This window comes from Ursus maritimus, unplaced genomic scaffold (genome assembly GCF_017311325.1).
Source record: "Ursus maritimus isolate PB19 unplaced genomic scaffold, ASM1731132v1 scaffold_2, whole genome shotgun sequence".
Lineage (NCBI taxonomy): Eukaryota > Metazoa > Chordata > Mammalia > Carnivora > Ursidae > Ursus > Ursus maritimus.
The window spans coordinates 32,737,531-32,762,915 of record NW_024424452.1 but is presented as its reverse complement, the minus strand read 5'-3'; the positions used below and the strand labels follow the sequence as shown (position 1 = coordinate 32,762,915).

At 45.4% G+C, this 25,385-nt stretch overlaps 1 protein-coding gene across 5 annotated transcripts in view; it reads left to right on the top strand.

Annotated features, from left to right (window-relative positions):
- RBFOX1 (RNA binding fox-1 homolog 1) overlaps positions 1-24,580 on the top strand; it is a 331,573-nt gene extending 306,993 nt beyond the window's left edge. For 2 of the 5 annotated variants that reach the window (XM_040635353.1, XM_040635354.1), the window contains 2 exons: positions 22,439-22,514; positions 24,158-24,580. In XM_040635353.1, the coding sequence (XP_040491287.1) occupies positions 22,439-22,514; positions 24,158-24,202 (121 nt within the window). In that variant the 3' untranslated portion in view covers positions 24,203-24,580. Of the gene's footprint in view, positions 1-8,455; positions 8,509-22,438; positions 22,973-24,079 lie in introns of those variants that run through there. The other 3 variants (XM_040635351.1, XM_040635355.1, XM_040635352.1) reach the window with 2 other exon arrangements.
- Positions 24,581-25,385: the final 805 nt, after the last annotated feature.

Here is a 25,385-nt window from a genome sequence, read left to right as displayed (position 1 = left end):
TTTGTTTCTCAGAGTCCATAGTCTCTCATGCTTCATTCCCCTTCTGATTACCGCCCTTCCTTATTCCCTTCCTTCTCCTACCGATCTTCCTAGTTCTTATGTTCCATAATTGAGTGAAACCATATGATAATCGTCTTTCTCTGCTTGACTTATTTCGCTTAGCATTATCTCCTCCAGTCCCGTCCATGTTGCTGCAAATGTTGTGAAATCGTTCTTTTTGATGGCTGAGTAATATTATAGAGATAATAGAGGCAAGCCAGCTGACCTATTTGATCCCCAACTGCCTCATCTTTAAAGAGGGGCTAATGAGTGATGCCTGCCTCATTGGGTTGTTATTGAAATAATGGTGGCCTGAGCAGAAGGCTCCTTGAATAACATCTGACACTAAATGACACTCAGGATAATATTATTATTCCTGTTATTATTATCAGCCTCGCTAAACTATGGGCATATTTTGTTTTGCTCCTCTGGAAGCAGGTTTTCTGGCTTAGCACCATTTTTTCACCATTGATGGGTTTTTGTTTTGTTTTGTTTTTAAATCTTGACTTCTGTTCTAGAAATATAAAAATAGGGATACTTGAAATTGCTGAGAGTAGAACTTAAGAGTGTTCTCACCACCCACGAAGAAAGGTAACTGTGTGAGGTGATGGATATATTAATTACCTTGACTGTGGTGATCATTTCACAATGTATGCGTATATTAAGTCATCACTTCATACAACTCCAAAAAAGCATGTTGTGCAACCCAATTGTATTCAAGTTTTACTTGTGGACATACCTCAGTAAAACTGGAAGGAAAGTAGTTTGGGGAAAAAATTTTTGGAAGGAAAAGCAACTGGGAACCATGAGATCAAACAGCCTGTGTTTCTGTTCATCCTGTTCTTTCCTGTCTGTGGAGGAGCTCAGGGATACATCATAGAAAAAATGACCAGTTCTCCCCTCGTGAGCCCAGCCCCTACCCCTCCACGGCTGTAGATTTCTGTACAACCAGTTTCTCTACAGAGAATTACTTCTCAAAAAGTCAAACCAAAGCTGCCTATGTTGCCCTTTTGCCGTTGACACTGGCAAGAAGTCCAGTGCTTGGGGTGGTCATGGGTTATCAGAATCCCCTGGAGTTTTGTAAGGTTCTGGACCTTTCCACCATCACACTAACTTCATTTTGCACGTAACACAGACCTTCTCAGTGTGGCCTCTCCAGCCTCCAGAGCCTCAGCCTGGACACCCTGTGCTCCCCACTGCCCCCCGCCCCACCTCCATAAGCATGGGATTCCTTTCCCCTATACAAGAGCTGCTCCCGCAAGAGAACACACGTAGCTGTTCCTAGAACTGGCCAGACCCATTTCTAACTCTGCATCAGAAACTCATTCTCATGAGGGGCTCCTCCATGCCCCTCTTTGCCCTGCCCAACCAAAGCTGAGGTGGCATTTTCTCTTCCAGGAGGCCCCCACCCACTTTGGGTAGGACCTATAATGCCAAAAAGGCTTTTGACTTTCCCCCTCTTGGCCTAAATCCCTGGAAGCCCAGCACTTAAAAACACAAATGCCTTCTCTCTCCAGGGAGAGACTATGACTATCCCTCGTGTACACACACAGCCAAAAACATAAATGGCAATTTCCCCCCAAATAAAGTCCTTTCACGTTCATGTTCTCATCAAAATACAAAAAGAAAAAAAAAATCTAGGGGACAGTGCTATGTTTGTTCCCATTTTCCAGATGAAGAAACTGAGGCTCAGGAAGGAGCCAGGGCAGGGCTTCCAGACTCACCATTTTCTTCTTAACTGAGGGGAAAAAAAAAAAAAAAGGTAGTGGGAGCCATGGAGATTGTTCAAGTTTGGAAAAACGAAAATTACGGAAGTAGACTGTTCTCAAGGTCTCCAAGGAGTGGAGACGCACTTGGATTTGGATTTCTGAAACCCAGAACTTTCAAATATTCAAATCGGGGATAGATTCAGAGCACTTCTCTCCTTTCCCAGTTAAATTTTTTTTTCTTTTTTTTTTTTTTTTTTAACGTACACAATATTAGCAGTAGCAGCTGAGGCTACATGAAATGATTTTACATGGATGTTAAAGGATGAAAGATAAAAAGGATCTGGAGAGACCCTTTCCAAGGATTCTCTAGTTCATTTGCTTGCTGGCTTGTTTGTTCACACCCCATCTCAACCTACAGTTTGCCACAGCCTCTCGAAGTGCACGTCATTCAAAACTGAAATAGAGATAGAAAGAACCACAGGGCAGGGGAAAACATGAATTTGAATGGGCTTTTTATAATTCTTGAGTTTTAGAACTGAGTGGGGGGGGAGGAATTAAAATACTGATCCCAAGTAAATAAGTCCCACTTTCTAGGCAGTAAACCTGAAATATGAATTAGGTTATGAGCTTCAGGTAACCAGGCCCAGTATAGATGTTCCACAGTGATTAACAGGCCAGGAGCACAACGTCCTATCCCTGTGGCTCAGCCGGGTGCCTGGCAGGTAGCAAGTCCTCATTCACCGTCTGAGGATTGAATGAACAAGATGAGTAAACTATTTAGTAAAGTCAGTAAGAACAATTTTAATAGAAGCACCTTATTTCTGCATGTTATGTTTATTCAGAAAAGTTTCATGGCGGGATTCCATATGACTCTTGCAGCAACTTCTTACCAGGAACCGCAAGAATCCCCGATTAGTGTGCATTTCTGCCTTAATCCCACATGTCCAAAAGGAAGCATCCTGGTAGGCACAGTTATAAAAAGTTAATAAGTATAAGTAATATATTAAACAATATATATAATTATTATAATACAATTTTCAAAAATTATAACATTAATAATTAAACACCGTGGCAGTCAACACTAGTGCAGCTTAATTGAAAAACCAGAGGACACAGCTCTCTTTCCTGCAGAGGGAGGGCACATTAGTTCAAAGAAATATTCATAGGCAAATGTGAGTTCGCAGTGCTGGCTGACACATTAGGATCAACAGAGTGGTATTTTGGGGAAAACCCGGGCCTGGGAACCACTCTTGAAGATTTTGACTTTAAAGACTGGGAAATGGACCTGGTCATTAGTATTTCACTTAAAAATATAGCTGTGTGTATATATATATAGTAGCTGATTTGTAATAGGCAGTCAGGGTTGAGAAGCTCAGCTTTATAACCAACAGGTGCCCCAGAACCTACAGATAGAATTAGATTTTGTGCCACTGTCGTCCTGGGGCATCTTGACTGCCCTTTGCCAGACCAGAAGAACAACTTCTAAGGCTCTAGGGATTTTTTACTAGCTAGCCTTGGGGGGTTTTAATCACATAGCAGTGTGTGTGTGTGTGTCTGTGTGTGTGCGCGCGCGCGTGTGTGTGTGTGTATGCACGCGCGCACATGCTAGATTCAATGCTCATAGCACTGGATACAAGAAGAAACTTGCCACAAGTGCTCGCCGCCCCGAGTGTTGTGTAACAATAGCAACAGAATTAAGAGGCCAAAGAATGAGAAGCGACGAGAATATTTAACAGTAAGCCTTAAAAGTGGTGTTCTCTGAAGGGAGAACACTTCCCGTCTGTCCTCCCTCCTCCCCTGCCTGTGCCGCCAGTTTTACTCAGTCTTGCTATCCAGCTTCTCACATTCCCTCCAGCAATACTGGCTGGCTACTATTTTAATTTGTCTCTCAGAATTCAGCCGTGGGTAATTTTCAGAAGAAAGAAAATTGCAGAGAGATGAGATTTAGCCTAAGAAGAAAAGTGGGGTGCAAGGATGATACGGCAGGTCACAGGACTAATTTAAATGTACCACCGGCTGAGTCAGATTCAGAGTCTAGATGGCTGGTCTATGAAAACCGTCGTAAAACATAATGAAGTCTGGTAATAGAATGAAAAGAGAGAAAGACCATGGCCCATGCCATTCCACATCCCAAGTTGTTAAAGCAGAATATAATTATCTCTCTCAAGCCTCAATTAACATCATACTCGAAGGGGAATCCAAATACTGTATTATTTTGTCTGGGAGGAATAGAAGGTTCAGATCAGTATCAGGAAGTCCCTCTGTAGAGACATGACCCTCCGCTGCTGACTCAGTACCCCCGATGTGGGTGCCCCTGAGCCCGGTCTCTGGGAGTGAATGAGAGTCGGGGTCTTGAGCCAACCCAACCGTGTTCAGATGTCGCCTCTACCACTTACCAGCTTGTGCGTGCTGCCTGACCGGCTATGCCTCCACCTCCTCGTCTGTAAAGCCTGTGGTAGGAAGAGGGGTGGTCAGGAAAAGTGAGTCATTTAATGCATAGATACAAGGCTTGGCAGCCACCTGTTGTGGATAAATGCTCCATCGACGTTAGGCCAGTGGCCCCTTGGCATCCACATTGCAAAGACTCAAGACAAACGTAGCCTTCTCCCTTGTGCTCAGTAATCCACCATTTCATTATTTTTCTTATTTAGTAATCCTCCCTCCTCCCACAAAGCCTCCCCCTGTCAAACAGGCTTTCTGGGAAAAGTTGGGGCTCTGAAATGATAATGGGAATAACTTGGAGATTTCTCAGCAACATCCCCAAGTTTCCCCATGGTACGAACTACCTGGGACCATGATTCTCTTCAGGGGCACCAGCCACTTAGGACCGGGCGAATGGGGCCCCCGGAGCTGGTCAAAAACCAGGCCTGGATTACTGCCAGATGTACAGATGATTGGACCTCTCTACTGGAAGTTCTGATTCAGGCGGTCAGGGCTGAAACCCAGACATCTATGTATTTTTAACAAGCGCTGTAGCTAATTCTTCAGGGAAGTTTGAGAAATTCTGCAGTAGAGAGGGCTCGGAAATAGGAAAAAGTCCACGTGGAAAAAAAAAAAAAACTGGTAAAGAGAATTAGATATAAACTCAGAAGGAAAGTGGAAAGACCCAGCAAAGATGCTTTTGAGTTTGTCCATGGGAGGTGCTGAAAGAAGAGGAACAGGGGAGGAAGCAGATGCAGAGAGCATGACACCGTGGCCACTGCGGACCAGCTTCGCTTTCTAAAATGAGGTTAAAAGTCCATTCTCTCAGAAGGCCTCCAGAAACTAGAAGGGGTCGTTCCCGGGCCGTGTGTGGTGTGTGTGCGGTTACATCCTCAGCAGCCGCAGCTGGGTTGCCTGAGAGGCGAGCATGGCGGGTGGCCAAAGGGAAGTTGCAAAAAGAAGCAAAAGCGGCAAGAGATTCAGTAATCCAGCCCCCTTTCCACTCTGCGTTTGTGCCATTCCCAGTGCTTCTCCACTGTGGCTGATAGAAGAATCAGCTGCCAGACGCCTCCTGAACTCCCCCATTCCACACTCTGCCCCACACCAGTTAGGCTAGGACCACAGGAGAATGGCCTTGGCATTCCCATTATTTGAACCTCTCCTTAGAAGTCTAGGGAGCAGCCAGGCGAGAAGCATTCAGCTAGACAAGCGGCCCCCAACCTTGGCTTGTCCTGGAGTCGCCTGGAGCTCTTTGGAAACCACTAGTGCCCGAGACCCACTCACAGAGATGCCCACGGAACCGATCTCAAGGGCAGCCGGTCCCTGGGCATTTTAGAAGGGCCATGGGTGCTCTTACCTGTGCAGCCAAGGCTGAGAACTACTTGGCCAACTTTATCACCTACAGTTTGCTGAAAGTGAAGTGCAACTGCTTTTGAAGTTTAAATTCTTGTGTCTGGGTTGAGAGTGCGGAGCAGACCAGGGTTGCCATAAGGGGTCAGGCCCCGTGCCAGCCTCCTCTCTGCCCTGAGAGGTGAGCCCACTCTCCGGTGGTCATTCAGTTTGTCCTGACCTTGCTTGGGGAGAGCCTACTCTCCCCGAGCATCAGTAATTAATCAGTTAATTAACACATCATTACTCTCTTTGATCATACCTCTCTCTGGTCATTTGAGGTAAATGATTCCACAGAGAGGGTCACGTATGATCCATTTATGGGCTAAGATAGATCATTTGTCTTAAAGGTCAAGTGGGGAGAAACCATATATAAAAATGGTATAACATAGCGGACAGAGACATCACCATGAAACCTGTTATGACTCCACCCAGATTCCTCTCTTGGCCTCCCATGTGGGCCACGTTGGTCTAACATCCCTCCCTAGGCTCTTATTTGCAGGCATTTCTTATTCACTGTTCTCATAATCAGTTGGTGAAAGGGTAGCATCGTGGGGGGGGGGGGGGGGGAAGGCTCATCACGCCAGGTGACTCCATGGAATTAATGAGCTCCAGAGAAAGGCAGTTTCCTGAAATGTTGGGGAAATCTTCCTGGGTGTTGTAGGGCTGTTTGTATGGAATTAAAAGAAAAAAACATCAGTACAGAATTGATACATCCAAACGGCTACTATTTTTTGCAAATACTTTTTAATAATTCCGTTTTGGTACCATTGCAGAGTCCATGGCATGTCCCCTACAATATCACTATTTGTGATAACTTCATGCTTTGACGTGGAGTAGATTTGATAGCCATCTTCTGAGCCAACTCTTGGAATCACCCCCTTTGTTCAGAAATTTGCTCAGGAATCATAAAGCCACTCTTAAAAAAAATTCAAAATATATAGGTTACCCAAGAAACAGAGAGAGAATGGAATAAGAAGGGAATGGGGAACTGGTAGCATTATTGTTTAGAGTTGGTGTGTCACGTCCCAAGGAAGAGTGCTGTGAAGGACAACCATCATATTTCCTAAAATTCTGGTACAACTAAAGAGAAAGGTCTAGTGTCTTTATAAACATACTTGTAAGTTGCACTCGCGTAAGTTTTTCCTGTTCATTCAGTCATCATTTTATATCTGTTGGTTGCCTCTCGTGGTTTTCCTATGTCTAGCAGGCAGGACAGCTCCTTAGGGAAAATGCAGAAGTGGGGTGCAAGGTGGCAGCGTCTTCTAGGATGATAGGGTCTGAACTGGATAGAACCACTTAACTAATGAGGCCCGCCCCATAAGTAGGGGAATGGCTGTACCAAAGAGCCCGGCTGTCTGGATAGAGCAGGTGGCCGCTCTTGGTTGTGGCAGTCTTCTTCTTGTGGGCATACTGTAAACAGAAGTCCTTCCAAGTGCTTCTTTGACCGATCCAAGAATCCCATACATGTAGCTGGGGTGTCCATATCTTACTGCCCCTTGAGTAAGTCACAGGCAAACAAGTCAAAACAAATACTGAACCCAAACATCTTCAATTTCAGGGGTACTGCTCCTCAAACCTCAGAAGTTTGAAGCCAGATATTGGTGGGGCTCAAAAAAACTGTGTCCAAGCAAAAAGATAGCAAAAATCCAGTGACACTAACTTTTAGTTTTTTAAGAGAGGTGGTAAATGAACTTGGCTGTGACTTGCGTTACGTGGAAGAGAAACATACGGAATACGGTTCTCAGAAAATGCATAATTTTGTTTAGGTTTCACTGGGGTGGAAACGGCTAGAATGTTCAACTGGATACTCAATTCTAGTAAATTTTCCAATGGTAGCTCTATTTATATGCCAGGGTTTACCTCTTGCAACAGTAAAACTTTCTTAAGATGTTTTAAGAAATGTTCCATCACTAGATACTTCTGGAAGCATTAAAGCAATTGAACACGACCAATCAAACTAAGACCCAAAAAATGCATTTCTCTTGCTTCTTAATGATTCATACACACAGTAAAATCTAGCAAACGAGAACCAGAATACTCTCTACTGCCACTTTTGAGGCATTTAAGAGCCTAGCCAATCTCATTGGGGGCATTTGTAGAATCTGCCTCCCACAGACGTTCTTCTTTCTAGAGAAATAAACGGTACGTCTGAATTAGAACACATTTCATTGTGCAAATGCCACAGCTGGAAACATCTTAAGAGAGTTTTATCATCTTTGTGGATTTACTAAATCAAAGTAAAATAGCATTTTCCATTTTAATTTTCTTTTAAATACTGCATCATTAAAAATAATTTGGTAAGACAGGATTTATTGCAATAAATGAGTGTTCTTACCTTCTTTATGCAGCCAGCCTAGTTTGGTGAGGAAATTATTATCCATAACATGATACCATATAACGTTCTCTTCTCAAATGACAGCATTTCTTTTTCTTTCCTTTTAAAAAAAAATGTTTTGCTATTATACCACAATAATAAAGTCTGGAATTTTATGATTTTCATAGCTAGTGTCCCCTTTCCCCCAACAGACTGTCCATGTTTTCTTTAAAAGTAGTCTCCGTTTAGCACAGAAATGCAAGCACAGTTTCAAGCGCCCTAGCCTTAGCACCGCCCCCTGGCACGGCATTCTGGTAACACTCAGTATTAACATGACGGTGCAGCAGTGTGGACATGGCCCCGTTCTGACGCCACCATGATTCCGTTGGCAAGGTCCCCGCATGCCTGTTCCCTGATCTCTCTAAGCTCTCGAGGTCCGAGACGTAGCAACACATTTCCTTGCAACATCCATTCGGACGAAGCACCCCTCCCTCCCCGCATCTGAATACATCCACCCAGTTGGCAGAGAGCACATGTCCCCCTGAGCGAGCAGTATTGTGAATTTTATCTTCTCTTCCAGAAATCAGTTCGTCTTCGTTGCAGCAGATGAAATTTCTTGTAACACCTCTACAGGTAACAAACATTGCTACTTCCTGATGCATCCACCCAAAGCTCAGTATTCTCTCTCTCTCTCTCTCTCTCTTTTTTTTTTTCTTCACATGCTGCAGTTGGTCACTCTAGAAAGTTGAGTTTAAAAAAAAAACAAACAAAAAACAAAAACAATGTCCATATATCTTTGGAGTATAGCTGAAGCCTTTAGGCTCCGCTGTCTAAAACGATACTAGGTGTTTTGCTAACTCAGATATTTTATTTCCAGTCTTAATAATACATGATCTTGAAAAGTAAGACTATGTTGAATGAAGCCACAATACAATCTTACGGTATAAGCAGTGCTCTGATGTTAAAATGCTGAACAGGGGTGATTAAGGACACAGACGTGTGACTTGTATGTTTTTTTGACATATTTTGTCTGGGTTCACACAGATGTATATATGAATTATTTGGGATCTTTATTCAATGACTGGTTATAAAAGACTGAATCGAGAAAGCTCGAGGCATTGGGGACTGTAATTATCTCTGTCTCATGAGAAGGGGATCTTCATTCTATTAATCAAAGATCCTCTCTCTCCTTCCTTTTAAAAACTATCACAAGTAGCAGGAGTTAGAGACACAAAGTCTTCTGCTTTTGGAATCAGGGCCTCGGCAAATGGAAATCGCACAGTTGCATGATGTGTCCGCCAAAATAACGCCTGTCTTTTTGCTTTGATGTGGTTCAGAACAGTTATGTTTGGACTTTCATTAGCATGGAATTACTTGAGTAAATGTCAAGATAGGTGAGTGCTAACAGATTCGGGGTTTTTTGGTTTTGTTCTTTTGGTTTGGTTTTTGGGGTTTGTTTTTTGCTTTTAAGCCTAAATTTTGACCAAAACTATTACTAGGAAATCTTACCAATATGTTGCCTCCCAATATGTAGCCAGCAAGGGAGGGCAGTACAGCTCACGAACATGTGGTTGAGGACGCCATGACCTTCATTACACAGAGCCTTGCAGATGGACCTTCATCTGCTACAATCCCATTTTCTCAATGGAGCAGTGAATGAAGGTTGTTTGCTGACGCTTCAGTCCCTACCCAGTCTTTGGCGAGAAGGAACTCAAGGAAGGAGGGATCGCTAGGAGCATGTCCCCAGCCCTGTCTGTTCTAAAAGTTGCATTGATAGAATTGGTCTCCACATTTTTAATGGCTGAAAGTCTTACCCCGGGAGTTCAGGAGGAACGCATGCTTGTAGTTTAAAGCAATAGCTTACTCCGTTTCTATAAAACCCCTTGGATAAGGGCTCCCCTATTTTCCTTCCTCAACCCCTAGCCTCAAACATCGGTTTCTCCCTTGAGAGGTGGTGACATCCCTAACACCTCACTAATACTTAATAGTAGAAGATGGATAGTTGCATAGCTGGGGGGAATGTTCCTGGGATGCAAGAGACATCGGACATCTCCAAAACCTTGGAAAGGGAGCATGCTTCTGGAGGGGTAACTGACTAGGCTGGGGAGGGTTGTTGGTTTAAAACACGAATAGATGCCATTTGTGGATATGCCGCCTCCCACAGTCTCCACCTCTCCTGTTAGAAATGTATGCATGTCCTGGTGTATTTTAGGTTCTATTTCGATATCATAGATCAAACACTGCAAAGTTGCAGCTTAAAGAGGTAGACACTGATTTGATACTGTGACTTAACAAGCTGTCTGGTAAGCCAAGTGGTCCATGCACACTATTCCTAAAAGAGGCCACAGATCATGAAAGTTTGCCTGAGCAGAGCGTTTCCACCTGCCTTATCCGATTTAGGACGGCTGCTCAGTAAATTCTTAATGAATTGCTATTGATCAGATTTCAGATTGAGAGAGATATCCCTGTTGCTTTGATGGCCATATTAATAATATGTTGTATGCTTCATAAGGTTCAATTTGAACTCTGAATTTTGAACCTAGCATGGAAAAGGAGACACCCGTATCAATCAAATGTCAAATTATCTCCCAGCCAGTCCTCCCTCCTTATGGAGTGAATATGGAAAATCAGAACGGGTCGGTCAGCAAAGGTTGTGACTCATGGTTTCGACGAAGTCTCTGAGCACTTCGTCTCCCCCGTGCTAGGAGAACCCGGGGCACACCTTAATTCTAACCAACAAAACCATCCCCACGTGCAGAACAACACTGCTTAGGGCAGGTCTCTTGACTCCTGGTATCTCCTGGATTTCAGTGTTCGACCAAAAGCAACTTCTCTCTTTTTAAATGAAGAAATCAATGAGACACTTAAAATCTCAGTTTTGAGGGCTCAATGGATTTAATAACTGGAATTCTTATAAAGACGTGTCATTCTTACACAGCTGCCTGTCGGCCAGAACTGGCCAGTTGTGTGTGTGGCTCGGGGTAGAGATGGTGAGATGGTAGGCTCTGCGGCACCGAAGGGGTTTTCTTCCTGTCCCCAAAGGAAAAGTGATGATTCTTACTTGGGCCTTTTGGAGAGGATGCCAAGATGTCGAGTCTGCTTTTGCTAGCCACGTAGAAGAAACGTTTCTCGCTTGTGTGGTTTGTGAGACTCTATTTACAAGTAAATTTGTTTCCTATTCAGTGTCTCCAGCAGTGGTATTCGTTGTTTGGTTTTGCTTTTGGTTTAGTTGCTCCTGAAAGATAAGTGCTCAGTGGGTGACTCTGGCGACCGGCCTTTTGACAGCAGCACTGAACCCCCAGCACACACATGTCCAGTGCTCACCTTGGACACTCACGTAGCTTCTCATTCCGGGATGTCAGAACCTTTCACGAGTTGGTTCCTGCAAGAGACGGCAAAAGGGAAAAAAGGATTTTCCCTTCTTAAACTCGAGGTCTCCCTGCCACTGTGACTCACTGGAGCTTTCCCAGGACTGGCGAGTGATTGGAGTAGAAGGAGAAGATGTGTCTTCTACTCAAATGAAGGTCAAAAAGCAAGTGAGTTATCTTGGCGGAAGAGCTAGAAATTCATTTCAGTTCATTAATATGTGGTCAGTCATCACTGTGCGTCAGCAAGTGTTCTGAGCCCTCAGGACATAGCGTTAAGTAAACCAGGAGAAGCCCTTCCTTCAAAGAGCCTCCTTTCTAGCAGAGACCAGACGCCCGACATGTAGAAGGAAAGGCGTGTGATGTACTTGCACGGCAAGTTATACGACAGCTATAATGAATCAAAGAGCAGAGGGACAGCTAGAAGACAGGATGCAATGTGATTTTAGGTTCAGGGAGCAGAGAGGACCTCTCTGAGGGGGTGACGTTTGAGCAGGGACCCGAAGCAGGTGAGGGTGTGAGCCAGGTCCATCACTGCGGAATCGTAAGCATTTCAGGCCGAATAAGCAGCGAGTGCAAATGCCCTGTGGTTGAGGGACGCCTGAGGTGGCCGGGCTCAGCAGGATGTACAGCGAGGCCACGGCGTATGAGTACAGGTAAGAGTTTTGGAGATCAAATCAGGAAGACAGCTAGGGCTCAGAACAAATTAGGACTTGGAGAATTTTGAACCACTCAAGATTTAAGTGTGGTAGGAAGGCATTGGAGGGTCAGCTGTGATCTGCCTTATTAATGATGAGTTAGATGGCATTATGGAGACCAGATCGCCAAAGGACGAGAGCAGGAGAAGGAGCACTAGTTGGGAGTCTCTTGCAGCAGTCCAGGGAGGGCTGGTAGGAGCCTGGGTTAGGACGATGGTGCTGGAAGAGCCAAAAAGTGGTTGGCTTTGGGCTGTATTTTGACTGGAGATCAGCAGGGTAGGCCGGCAGATGAGAAGTGGATGAGGTCCAGTCCCTGTTAAACGTCCGCGCTCTCCCACTTGCTCCAAGGGTGCGTTATTTCCTCGGAGTGCTAAGACTTCTTGTTGCCATGATGAGGGAACCCTGCATCCCTGTAGTCCTTGTCCCTCAGACAGGCTTTGCTGAATTCTCTAGGGTGTGATGATAACTTCTGTCGTTTTTGAGCAAATTGTGTGCCAGCAAGCATGATAAATTGTATGTACACGTAGGTACCCACGTGTGTGTGTGCGCATATGTGCAAATATGATTTATCACATCAGCTCAGTGAGGTAGGTGTTACCTTCATCCTCATCTTGGAGGTTAAAAAAAGAAAAAAAAAAAAAAAAGCTCAGGCCCAGAGAACTTTGGTAACTTGCCCCAAATCCCAATGGAGTCCGTCTGCTGACAGAGTTCTTTCCACTAGACCACACTGCCCCCACATGCTCCTCGTATTTTGACCTTGGAACGTTGACCTTTGCCTCCAGATGGAATTCTCCTGCTTTCTTCAGCTGTGCTAGCTTGTTCCTAAAAAACTAGTATTTGTGAGTTGGGGAGCATAGTTGCTAAAATGTTGAGGGGCCCTAAGGGAACTTGGCGGCTCTCCAAATGGCTGTTCCACTGGGTGTTTAAGTGACTTGGTCCTTCCCCTTTGTGCAGCAGGCGTGTGCTGAATCCTCTGATGTGCTGGAGACTAGTCNGAAAGAGTGATGGAGGGAGCCGCTGCCTTCTCGGGGAGCGTCCTGCACATTCCGGGAGATGGGATTAAACAATGTGTGTTCCGGGTCAGGTCTCTCAAAGTCTTTCTTTTGCTGAAAATCAGTGGCTAAAAATAAACTCACAGGACAATGCATTTCCTAAAACCTACCAGAAACTTTGACCTAGTTGTTTTGGCTGCTGAATCCCAGCTGCCCCCTGCCCAAGGGAGTGTGTACGCATGCTTGTGTGTTTATGGGGTGCAGGTGGAGGCTGGGTCTCTGTCTGGCAGCAAGTCTTGCTTCCTCCACTGGGCCAGGTACCATCTTGGAGGCATGGGAATCCAACCTGGGGACACACTCCCAGGTCTTTATGAGTACTGGACACTAGGTAAAGGTGGAGATCTGTGAAAAAGCCTTGGCCAAATGAGTGGCCAAAGCCATTAAAACCATCGCCTGTGAACGGGGCGCCATATACTTTATGAAGTAATTACTAGAAGCAAGTTCATGGCCTCATGGGGTGTCCTCACCCTCTTCCATCCTTCTGTCCCTGCCCAACCCGCTCACGTACGTGCACACATGGGCACAGAAACACACACTCGCACACCCACACAGCCTCAGACAGTATTTAGAAGTTTCCAAATGGGACATTCCCCTGATTGATCCTTCAGCAAATTTTATCTAATTGTCTTCCTTACATTTTGGTTATTTGATTATTCAGCAAAGTCGTCATGCAGCGAATTGATTTGTGGTTAATTGGTCTGTTTCCAATAAAATGTGATGTGTACTATGATAGAGTGCAGGGTGTTCAGGGAACGTATAAACAAAGGAACTTAGCAAAAATAATTGTAACATTGAGAGCTTGCTGTGCACTAGGCATAGTTCAAAGCTTGTTACAGGCAATAGTGATACCCTATAAAAATAGAATGTCTCTATCAGTTTACTTATAAAAATTAAAGCTATCCAGATAGCTCTGAATTAGCCTGAGTGCAGAATTTGAATAAAAAAATAGAGCAGCAGTTATCAAACATTAGACTGCACGAAAATCACCTGCAGAACTTATTAAAAATGCAGAATCCATTTCCTCTTCCCATGCCCCTGCCCCAGAGATTCTGATTTACAGGTCTGGAGAGGGAGCCTGAAAATCCGCATTCTTACAAGCTCTCCAGGGCGGTTCCTTATTCTTTAGGAACCGCAGAGCTGATCAGTCGGGAATCTTTCCTGTTCCAGAGGGAAAGAGAACACAGGATAGGTTTTTTTCTAGAGTTGTGCTCTGCAGCATGGTGGCCAATAACCCCATCTGGCTACAGGGCCCTTGACATGTGGCTGGTCCAAGTTGAGATGAGCTGTAAGTATAAAATACAAACTAGATTTTGAAACCTTACGACAAAAATTATGTAAAATATTTCACTAATCTTTAAGTTGATTACACATTGGAATGGTAATAGTTTAATATATTAGATTAAGTAAATATATAAAAATGAAGCACCCCTCTTGCTTTTCACTTTTTAAATGTGGCTACTATAAAACTTAGAATGGCTCATCTTGGGCTCATTGTATGTGTATGGACAGTACCATCCCGGAGTTAGATTTTCACTCGTTTTGCACAAACGAATATTGAAAGGGTTTGTGTGCGCAAAGAACTGGTCCCTGAGAGGTGAGGGATACTCACCTGGAATGAATACTGTGACAGATACCCTGGACACTGGCAGTGTGTCTGGACTTTGTGTTTGGTCTCCAAGTGAGAGTACAGTTGTCATGTGTGTGTGCGCACGTGCTCGTTCTTCTCACCCTGCTAGTTAACTTCTCAGAATCTTTGATCTGCTTACATAGGCTGTAGGAGCTCCGGATGCTTACCTCAGGGATAGTTCCAACACGTACTCCATGGGCTTTAGTGCGGTGAGCCCACCTGGGATAGAGAGAAGGCAATGCCACCTTGACAGTATCAGGAACTGACACTCATTTGACTGCTGACTAGCTGGTAACCAGGACCCCTCCTGTCAACCTCACTACTGCCTTATACAGTCAGTATGCACCATTACCTCCACTCACAGATGGAGGAAGTGGCTCAGAGAGGAGATAAACTTTCGGAGATTACTCTTTGTGATTCCCCCAGCAGACTGGACCCTGGCTGGGGGCCATGTTGATTTCAAAGCATGACGGGCATTTCTTAGTGATTTTGGAAGAGCAGCTGTCAGGACACAAAGAAGGTGAAACAGCCTTTCTACGAAGAGGATGGCCTTGAGCTTGGCATTAGGGAGAGCATGGCGATGGGTCTTTTACTGAAGGAGGCATTCCAGAGTGAAGGAATTAGGGCCAAAAGCAGGACTTTGTGTTTTCTCAACTCCCAGGCAGTGGCTATTACTCTGCTCTTAGGAATCCAGAATCAAGGTTCCTATCTCAGACCTGTTCTGCTAGGAATCAGAATTGGAAGAGGTTTTGAATTGCACAGAGAGGGTGCAGAATGGGTGATGTCATCTGATGTGCCGTGGGTGGTATGGCCTGTTTTTTGAAGATGTTACAGGTGTCACAGGTGAACTTACATATACACGGTTCAGATGTGTGACAGTTTGGATGGGCAAACTCTACGGCTTCCTATTTAGAAGCTAACAAGTCCAGAAGATGATTTCACCACTGGTTCTGAGCAAAGAAAACATGAGGCTGAAAAATGTATTAAGTGATTGGTGAAGGTGATCATTTCAAATCCAGGCTAAGAAAGTGAGCAACAACAGAATTCAGAAATGTCGGAGTCAAGCTGAGATGACTTCATGTTGTTCATTTGGAGAATTTCTTCCATTTCTGCTTCGGTCTTTTTGGGGAAGTTTTGCTACATTTGAGGTTGTTTTATAGATGTTTTGAGTTTGGGACTGGTTAAGTTCCTCTTCCATGTCTCTTGAGAAGCTTTTAGAATAATGCTTGGTCACCCCCCGCCATGGTCTACAAATATATCTTTGTATCAATGGTGTACAGTGTCATGATCTAGACTGAAGCTAGGCGAGGCTACAGAGTCAAAGAGGAGTGCTTCCTTAGTGAATATATTCACTGAGGCCACTGAGCCAGAGACCTCAGACCTCAGTAGACTCTCCATAAGAAAGTGAACGGGAACATCCCCTTATAACCCAAGTCTCTTTAAATTTTTTCCCAGTACATTCAAGTGGTTCCCATCCTAATACTTTGGAGAAGATTTGTCCCCTATCGTGGCAATCCAGGATATGTGGTCTGAGGCCCTGTGAATCCTCTTGTTTTTTCCTGTGGAGATGAAACAGGTTGATTGGCACCAGTTGGTCCATGTCTCTTTGTGGTGGACAGAGATGAGCCCACTGTCCTTGCTGTGAATGGCCCTGGAAGATTTGCCCCAAATCCTGGCCATTATTACCGAACCAGTGCACGCTATGCTAACCCAGACTACGCCTGAAAGTTGTGATATTGATTTGAGAAAGGAGGGTTTGCACCCTGAGCCTTCTCGGTTGTCTGGTAGATGTTTATTTGCATGAAAGTGAGAGCCCATCCATCTGCACGATAGCTCGGGCTATCCCAGACCAGGAACTGGAGAGGGCTTCGGTGGCCTCCCATATTCTGGGCCGCATCCCTTCAGCTTTTGAAATGAGGGGATTTTGTTTCCATCCCGAGTTAACAGAAACCCCCTCCAAGCCAAGGAGACCTGTCAGATCCCGCAGTCCAGAATCCCCAGGGGACTGGTTGGAAGTCTTGCACCTGTCTCAGTAGGACTGTGGCACTATATTCTGCTAAGTTTTATCTAGCGATGAGTATGAGATGGGTCACTTGGAAGGTATACGTGCCCGTAACACTGTTTTTGAAAATGGATTGATTTGCAGTTGGATCAGGGAAGGAACTAATGCAATAGCTGGGCAGAGCGGAGGGAGTCCACAGCCCGCATGCCCTCCATGTGGTCTTTTTCTTCCTTGTTCTGACTAACTGTAGCTCCTTTCCAGCCACTGAGAATGGCTAAGAGCAGAGCATTTTCCCAAATGCAAAGAATGTCTTGTCTGGAACAGTGTTCCAGATGCTTGCTTTCTGGATGGCGGGAAAGCAGCAACCTATACCTGCCGCATTGAAAACCAAAGGATTTTCTTTTAAAAGTCCTTTGGTTTTTCATCTGGAAAAGCTCAAGAAACCAGAATGATGAAGTGGGATGAGGATCCCCTCTTCCTGGGCAGTTAGCTTCTGTCTGTCTTCTCACTGGGTGCCTCAGACACCCAGACCAGGGTGAGCCATCCGGAGGTCCAGACCCCATTGGACCCTCCACAAGGAAGTGAAGGGGAACATCCCCTAGCGTAACCGTCGCTCTCTAAATAGCAGGCTGTTAGCACCGCAGGGCTATGGTGTGGTACCCCCTTTGTATACTGTGTTGTACATGTGTGACTGGCGTGCATGCGTTTTCCCAAATGTCTCTCAGACTCTATCTTAGAATTAGGAGGGTGCTCTGTCCCCTGACGACAGTGCAGACACCCCAGGGATCAGAACGCATACTCTTCTGAAAGCACACTCTGCAGCACTTCCGTGCGTGCTGGGGCCACAAGCCTCCGTACCTCCTTGCTGCGGCGGGGCTATCCAGGAGAGCTGCGCGCCACCGGGAACGTCATCGGTGCGCTGAGAGGTTCTCACTCCCTTCTCCGCTCCCTCAGGGTTTCCCCAGCTATCTCCGGGACAGGAGACCTGGGGAAGTGATGCTACAGGACGAAGAAGGTCTGAGGGGCATAAAGGCTCTTAATTGATACATAGAGAGTAAAATACAGACAGTGAAATGAATCCGTGTTCTTACTATGTTCCTATAAGAAAGTCACTTCACAGCGCTAGAATCCTGGTGTGGCACCAGCACAGCTCTCTTGTGTTTCATTAGCATCCAGCTCGTTTCAAGGAGATTCAGATGTTAATAATAAGTAATATTTGCATCTCTCAGTAGAGTTGACAAAGCACTTTAACAAACACAGGTTCATTTCCCACTCAACGGGCAGCATGGTTATTCACTTTACTCCAACAAAACCTTAAGCTCAAATACAGCACTTCTAACTACATCTGTCACTCATAAATTAGCTAGTGCTTAACTCCAGAAGTATCTGTAAGCTGACTGCCACAGCTACACGTGATCATGTTAGAGGAGAGGCTTTCCCTTGGCTCTTACACACCAGAAGTCTGGGCAGGAGTGAGAGCCTGGCTTGGCAAACTGTGTGTGAGGTCCCCTGCGTCGCAATCTCGTTTCTGTAGACTGCTTTTGGATGGACCTGGTTTCTTTTCCACGTCATGAAGGAGACAGGGCTCAGGCCCAACAGTACCACATTATGAAGAGAAAAAGGAGGCTCAGAGAGAGCGACTTGCCTAGTATTTGAGAAAGGACACTGCAAAGGCAGAACTTGAAGTTGGCTCTTCCTGCCCCACGTCCCGTCTCGCCCCAGTGCCACAGGCGGCCTCCCGGTGTTCACTTGTTGCTAAGGTCAAAATAAAGCGGGCTCATGATGGCATGGCCGCAAGCCATGGTGTGGTCACCAGCAAAGCTGTTATCTTCTATTTCGCTGTTTGGTGGGCTCTTCCCTAAAGAGGTTTGATGAGCTTGATGGCATCTTGGCCAGTGGTCTGTGAACTCTCAGCAGTGATGTGAAATCACACACTCTGTATTCCCAGAGCCCCCAGAAACTTTTCTTCTGAGTGTCTTGAAGGGTTTTGAATGTCTCTGGGAACCGCTGACCTAGAATCTTCAGAAAGCCTATCTGGAAGAATCTTTGCTGCTGACAGAATCCTAAAGATGGGGGCAGGTTTCTTCCGGGCTCACTCCTCCCTCTCGCCGCCCTGACGCACGCAGCCGCATTGGCTTGGCCTTTGTTCCCTGCACTGTGGCCAGGGCCTTGGTGGGTGCTGGAGAGAAAAAGGCAAACCAAATAGACTTGGCCCAGCCTCCAGGGGGCTGACATTCCTGGCAGGGCTGGGAGGGGCCAATAATCAGGTAGAGAGGTAAGTGAACAAGACTGTTGATAGACTTGCTACGTTACCTGAAGGGCAGGCAAGTGCCAAGACTGTGAAGAGAAAATGAATTTGCCTGTGTTCGCGGGGCAGCCCGGAGCACGGTGAGCAAGGGGCAGAGGGCAGTAGGGAGAGGGTTGAAAGAGGAGTTGGGCAACTCAGGCAAGTTTGGGTTTTCTTCTGGGATCGATGGAAAACCACTGAAGGTGTTTCAGCAGGGAGGTGATAGGTTTAGATTTATATTTAAGTAGATAGAGGATGGATGGATAGATAGAACAGTAGCTGACAGTAGACCGTTAGCTACAGATGTGGTCGGTGGCTTGAAGAGGCAAGAGCAGAAGCAAAGAGAAGGCTTAAGCCTGTGGCGGATCTGGTTCTGATGAAACGCTGGCGGCTTCTGTTAGGGTGGGAATAGCGTGCATGGCGTAAAGCAGACACGTGGAAGATCTCCTCTATAATTTCGGATGGATGGGATGTGGGAACATGGAAGCATCATGACCTGATTGCCCCACTGTCCACTTTGCCAAAGGGATGGGTGGCGTGGAGGGTGATGACATGTGTAGGTCGCTCACGACATGGCGGTCATAAGACATTTTCCCATCCCCCCCGTCGAGGTCCCTGGGAAGTGCCATTTTTCCTCTGGGCTGCGCCTAGCCAGCTCTGGGGACATGAGGTAGCTGACGTGCCTGGCACGCAAGAGTAGCGCTCCAGTCCACGTCTTCCCTAATAACCTTGTGTCTAAATTGTAGTGTCACACAAGGGCGTGTTTAGAAATTAGCATTTGAAAAGAAGCCTCCTTGCTTTCAGTTTGAGCTGACATGGTCCCTTTTCCTCTGTGGAAATGAAATTTATTAATCATAATAAAACCATCGGATTCTGAAGGTAGAGGTCACCCCGAGGAGAAAAGGAGCCTGCTCATTTACGAGGAGTAGTTCAGTGCTGCTGTGTTTTTCTTCTGCCCTGGAAAAGAATACTGCCAAATTGTTACCTTGGGTTTTCCACGAAGGTTGACGCTCTGCCCAGTGTTAGAGGCAAAGAAGAATTTACCGTTAAAGTATGTGCAGGGAAGAGGTGGGAGCTACACTCTCATTGAATACATTCAGGCTACCAATAGGGTATCGCCTCGCAAGATGAAATTTTTGCCCCAGGAAAACCATTCGCCCAAATTTAAAAAAATTAATTTCTCGAAATGGGCATTTTCATACTCATCAAAGGGATGCTCTGGCATCATTTATTAAATTCCCAAGGATTTTCAGTTTATCTTTGCATTTTATGTCCTGTTCCTAAGACCAGCTTTGCTGGGTGGAAGTGCATTAAAATAACCCCATTATCAATTTCTCTCTTCTCTAGACCAATGACAGACTATTTTCTCACACAATGAAAATCAGCACCAAAGTCATATATCATGTCCTCTCACCCCTCGTCACATCTACTTGTAGTTATGTGGGCAAAGGCCCAACTTTCATGGGTGACCTCTGTGAATAGAAGATTTCTTCAAAAACCTCCCCCTCCTCGTTTTAACACACCCTCTGTCTTGGCCTTCTGTCTGTTCTTCCTCCCTGAGAGGGAGCGTTGTTGACCGAAAGCCATCTGACAGAGCCAGCTCGATCACGGATGTCCCAAAGAATGAAAAGCCAGAGGGTGTGGACTATTTGTTAGTTTCCCTGAGAGGGTCACCTCAGAAAAGAAACAGCCACTCAAGTCCTTGCTCTGGAGAACCAGGAGAACACTGGGGGTTGAAGCAGAAAGCTCATTTAGGCTACCGAGCTCAGTGCCCTTCAAAACAGGCAAGGCGGCTTTAGGAGTAGGACACAGCCAATGAGAACTTGGTATAATCAAAATTTTCTTTTCCATTTGGGGTCTAACTCAGCCCCTAAGAGGTAATGAACCTTCACCCACGCTCCTTTCCCTGTCCCAGACTCCATGGTGTGAGCAACCAAGTGAGACCCACCCAGTACATTCTTGTCCTCCAGTCATGAGAAAGAAGATTGGAAGGAAAATGGGGGAAAGACAGGAAAGGAAAGGAATACAAATACATGCAAATGAGACGTTAAGAGACTGGAGGTGAGCTTAAGGTTGATAGTGCAGACAAACCATCTCCTCCTACCTTGTTCCTTCATTCCCTCAAGGACAGTCCAAGAGTCATATCCCTGTAGAGGCCGGTGCGCGCATCCCCTGGGGGGCTGCCGCGAGCGTTGGTTGCTGATGGTGCCTACTGCTGCTCCCTCCTTCAGAGACCAACGCACTGCCCAAGAGAGTCATTCTAACTCAGAAGCTGTCCTCCGTGCCTTAGGGAAGCCCACAGCTCATGCCTCACTTCCATGAGCATTAAAAAACCAACGTACTTGTCTCCAGGCGGGACCGACTCAGGGGTGCAGCTCACAGAATCAGGTAGAAGTTAGTCTCTAGCTCAGACCGTATCCTTGCTTCTCTTTTTTCTCATGCTCCAACCTGCTTGCCTGTCTGTCCTCCTCTTGAAAGCACTCCTCGACAAGGCACGTGCCGAAGAACCCCCATTCCACACTCTCCTTGCAGGGAACCTAACCTAGCTTAACGTGCACCTCAGCGGTGATCGTTACCAAAAGACCAGTGTGCAAACTGTCTGCAAGATAGCCGGCAAGTCATCCAAGTAAGGGGCTAGACACCGCAGAAAGAGCATACCAGTTGCCCGGAGAGATTCGGGGTCAGCTCTGACTCCGTTTGGCCCTGTGACCTTGAGCAAGTAACCTCTGAACCTTAATTTCTGATTTATTGCTGCATTCGGTCCCAGACATTGAGTAGGCATCTCTCTCTTATTCATTTTTATTCCAAAGCTTGTCCTGGAAGGCATGGCAGTGGAGGGAGGAGGATGAGGGAGAGGCCTAGAAAAAGTCAAAGATGGGATCTCGTCATCAAGAAATGGTGTTTGAAATGTATCCCTTCTCGGAACCCAACCACTGATTGATGAAGTAGAGGTTCTGGGTGAGGGGATCAAAATCAAATCAAACTAATTCTTGAGTGGCAGGCGTAGGGGGAAAGGCCCTACAAACCCTTCAAGGGTCTTCCTGTTCAAGTACATCTGTTGTTTTCCTCTTCTGAGACGCTGGACCCTAGCTGCACAGACCGGGCGCCTTTACCCTTTGTGACCTACCTTGTCTCGCTTGATTGGTAACAGCTAAATTAGGAGAAAAGACAGTCTCTCTTGAGAGTAAGAGGCATGTCCTTCGTGGGTACTGGGCTTCTTCAAACCACTCTTTCAAGTTGTTTCTTCTGCCTACCTCAGGCTCCGTGGTAGGCCCGCGAGCAGTGTAGAAACGGTTCTACGAGAGAGAGGAAAATGTATTATCATCCTGCCGGCAATGTTAAATGGACAGAAGAATGGGTTGGACACAGTTGGACTTCTGTCATGTTACCTGGCAGACGGGAACACGTTCCCAGTCTCTGAAGACAGATAGGGCCCCTCTGCACTGTCTTGGTATTTTTGTATTTTATGGTGGTTGTTATGACTTTGTAATTGCATATTATGGATTAATCTTCACCCGTGTTTTCCTTTCAGTTACGGACGAGTTTATGCTGCCGACCCCTACCACCACACACTTGCTCCAGCCCCCACCTACAGCGTTGGTGCCATGGTGAGTACCAATCCCTCCTCCTCCTCACTTCCTCCTGCTTCCCTTCCCTTCCCCCAGCTGGGACCTTAGTATGGGTTGACGGTTGACGTCCTCTCACTTTCCCTTAATTGAATTTGTCTCTTGTGCTAACAGCAGCTAAAATGCCACATTAATCCTCCCAGTAAACTTGATAAATGTCTTAATTTCTTGGCAATGTAGTGCATGTAAGTTATTATATTTCTAATTTTGCAAGTCTCACCTAGCAGAGCACTTACCTTAATGGAATAATTAGTCATTTTGATAATTAAATCCATCACTAACAGAATGCAGTGTCAATGCAGAACTTTTTTTTTCTTTTTTTTTTCCCTCCCTTGCTGCTCATTCACATAGCCCCAAGGTTCCAGCCCCAGCACAGACTTCAGAGGAGCTAAGCTGCACACTTCCAGGCCTCTGCTGTCAGGCAGCTGAGAATCTGACTGCCTCTCCTCCCCTATTACAATTCATGTTTAAAGTCATAGTCGCCCAGGAAAGAAAATAGAGAGAGGGGCACACTTTGTGTGTGTGCCTAGTACATAAGGAATTAGAAGGAATCCGTTGGGTTTGGGAGTTGTCTTTTGTTTTTGTTTTGGGTTTTTTTTTTTTGCGGGGGGGGGGAATCTGGGTTTTTGTTTGGGGAAGGGTGGGGGGAGGGCAAAAATGGGAGGCGAGGGTGGGGTGAATTTGCCTGTACTTGTTCAAACTTCTATGCACTAAAACTCTGAGTACAGTAAGACGTGCCCATCACGTGAGAGCGTATGCAATCATTACAAAGCTTTTGGCATGCAGTTTTCTGCTTGGGATCAAGAATATCAGTCCTTATCCTAAAAATAAATCCCCATAGGCATTCACTTGAATCGCCAATACTTTTAGAAAAAGGAAATAGTTAAGTGCCACCTCATAGCCATCTAGAGCCCCGACCAGACAAGTCACTGGAGCTTGGTCATAGAAATTCAGCCATGATTTGGAAACGTATTATTTTGCACAAGCTCGATTACATCAAGCAGTTCATCTGTAAACTCCCCTCTCAAGAGCAAATTCCATCCAGGTTGTTGAGCCAAGTCGAGTAAGCAGTTGATTTAAATTTCCATCCTGATTTTGCATTCAGCAACTCTGCCTCAACACCTAGCCCGCCTGAGGACTGTGTTGGAAAGGAGAGTTGAATCGCTGCATCCCATCAGCCGTCTACGTTCGGCCTCTCGAGTGTAGACTGAGCCTTGCCCGATGGAATGTCGCATTGATAAATCAAACAAGGAAACAAAACAAGACAGGGCAAATCCTTCCGTTGCCCAGCCCGTGTCAGAGTCCTTCTCTCTAGCAGGACTGGCCGACGGAATTTGGTCTTGCAGGGACATTCTTTAGGGAGAGCCGCTGGGGGAGGTCAGGACTGGGCCTGTCGTTAGTTCTCCAAGAATGACCTGGGATGGGTAGGGGGTGCCTCCCTTTCGGTTGCTTTTGAGTGTCTATTTTTCACATTAGTCTTTTTTGATGATCCACGTGTTGCAAAAGGAAAATGTAAAAAACACACCCCTCAAATTGCTTTGTTTCAGAATGCTTTTGCACCCTTGACTGATGCCAAGACTAGGAGCCATGCTGATGATGTGGGTCTCGTTCTTTCTTCATTGCAGGCTAGTATATACCGAGGGGGATACAACCGTTTTGCTCCATACTAAATGACAAAACCATTAAAACCTTCCAATGTGGGGAGAGAGGAAGCTTTCCGAGGCCTGGGTATTGCAATACACGCAGTAGTACATCATTTTAGCAGCTCTAAAAATTAAAAAAAAAAAAAAAAAAAGGAAAAAAATTACATTTTTTATCTTATACCTCAGATATTTTGTTCTGTGTATTTTAATATTGTGGGTCTTTGATTTCTGAAGGTTCCGTAGTTTGGTTGCTGGCTGTAGGAGTTTTTGTGGTTGAACTAGAGAGACGCTAGCTATGAATAAAAACTGGTTTAGGGCCGTGTCCAGAGCGCTGTATCATGTAAATGAATTCTATATGCTGAGTCTTAAGCTACTGGGGCTGTCAGCTGTCTGGGAAGAGTGTTAAGTGACTACAATAGTCATTTTTTTCTGCATCTGCATTATTTTATTTTACGAGCGGGGAAGGGTGGGAGGGTCTTAGGGGATGGGGACCGGGATTTGGGCTAAAAGGAAACACAAAACAGTAACTGACGAATCCAAACGACCCACTGCACCAACAATCGTATGTCAGCGGTTCTAAGTTACTCGTGAGTTCAAGCCAAAGGTTACGTTGTTAAGGGGGTGCTTCCAAAAGCACTTACTTTGTGCGTCCAAGTTGAATGAAGACCCTTTAAACCATTCCACCCGGCAGTATTCAGCTTCTTAACCAGCCGCTAGTTATTTAGGCAAAAACTGCTAGTTAGGCCATCAACAAGCATTCTTTTTATATTTCTTCCAGTATAATAAATTATTGATATCATTGCTGACTTTTATATTATGGGAGGGAAAAAAAATAACATTAATAAAAAGGTGATAAAAAGCACTGTTTCTATTTTTTTCTTTTTTTCCAAAAAAAGAAAGTAATAAAAACTTAAATTCTTTGTACCAGTTAAAAAAAAATGTATAAAATTTACATCTGTGCAGTGGAGTTGTTAAGTTCTAGAAACAGTCTATGAAGCTTTAGTTTTAGCCTAGTAGAACTGTTAGAGACAGATGTATAATTTTTATGGAATTACATGATAATCATATTCGGATTTATAGAAGCATTTTACAAGTATTGCAATCATTGAGTAGAGATAATCATGGTATTTTCATCAGCTTGGTACTTTTTGAAACATGACTGTGTTTTGTGAGCAATCTGCAATTTTTCCGTCCGTGAGAGCCTGCCCTC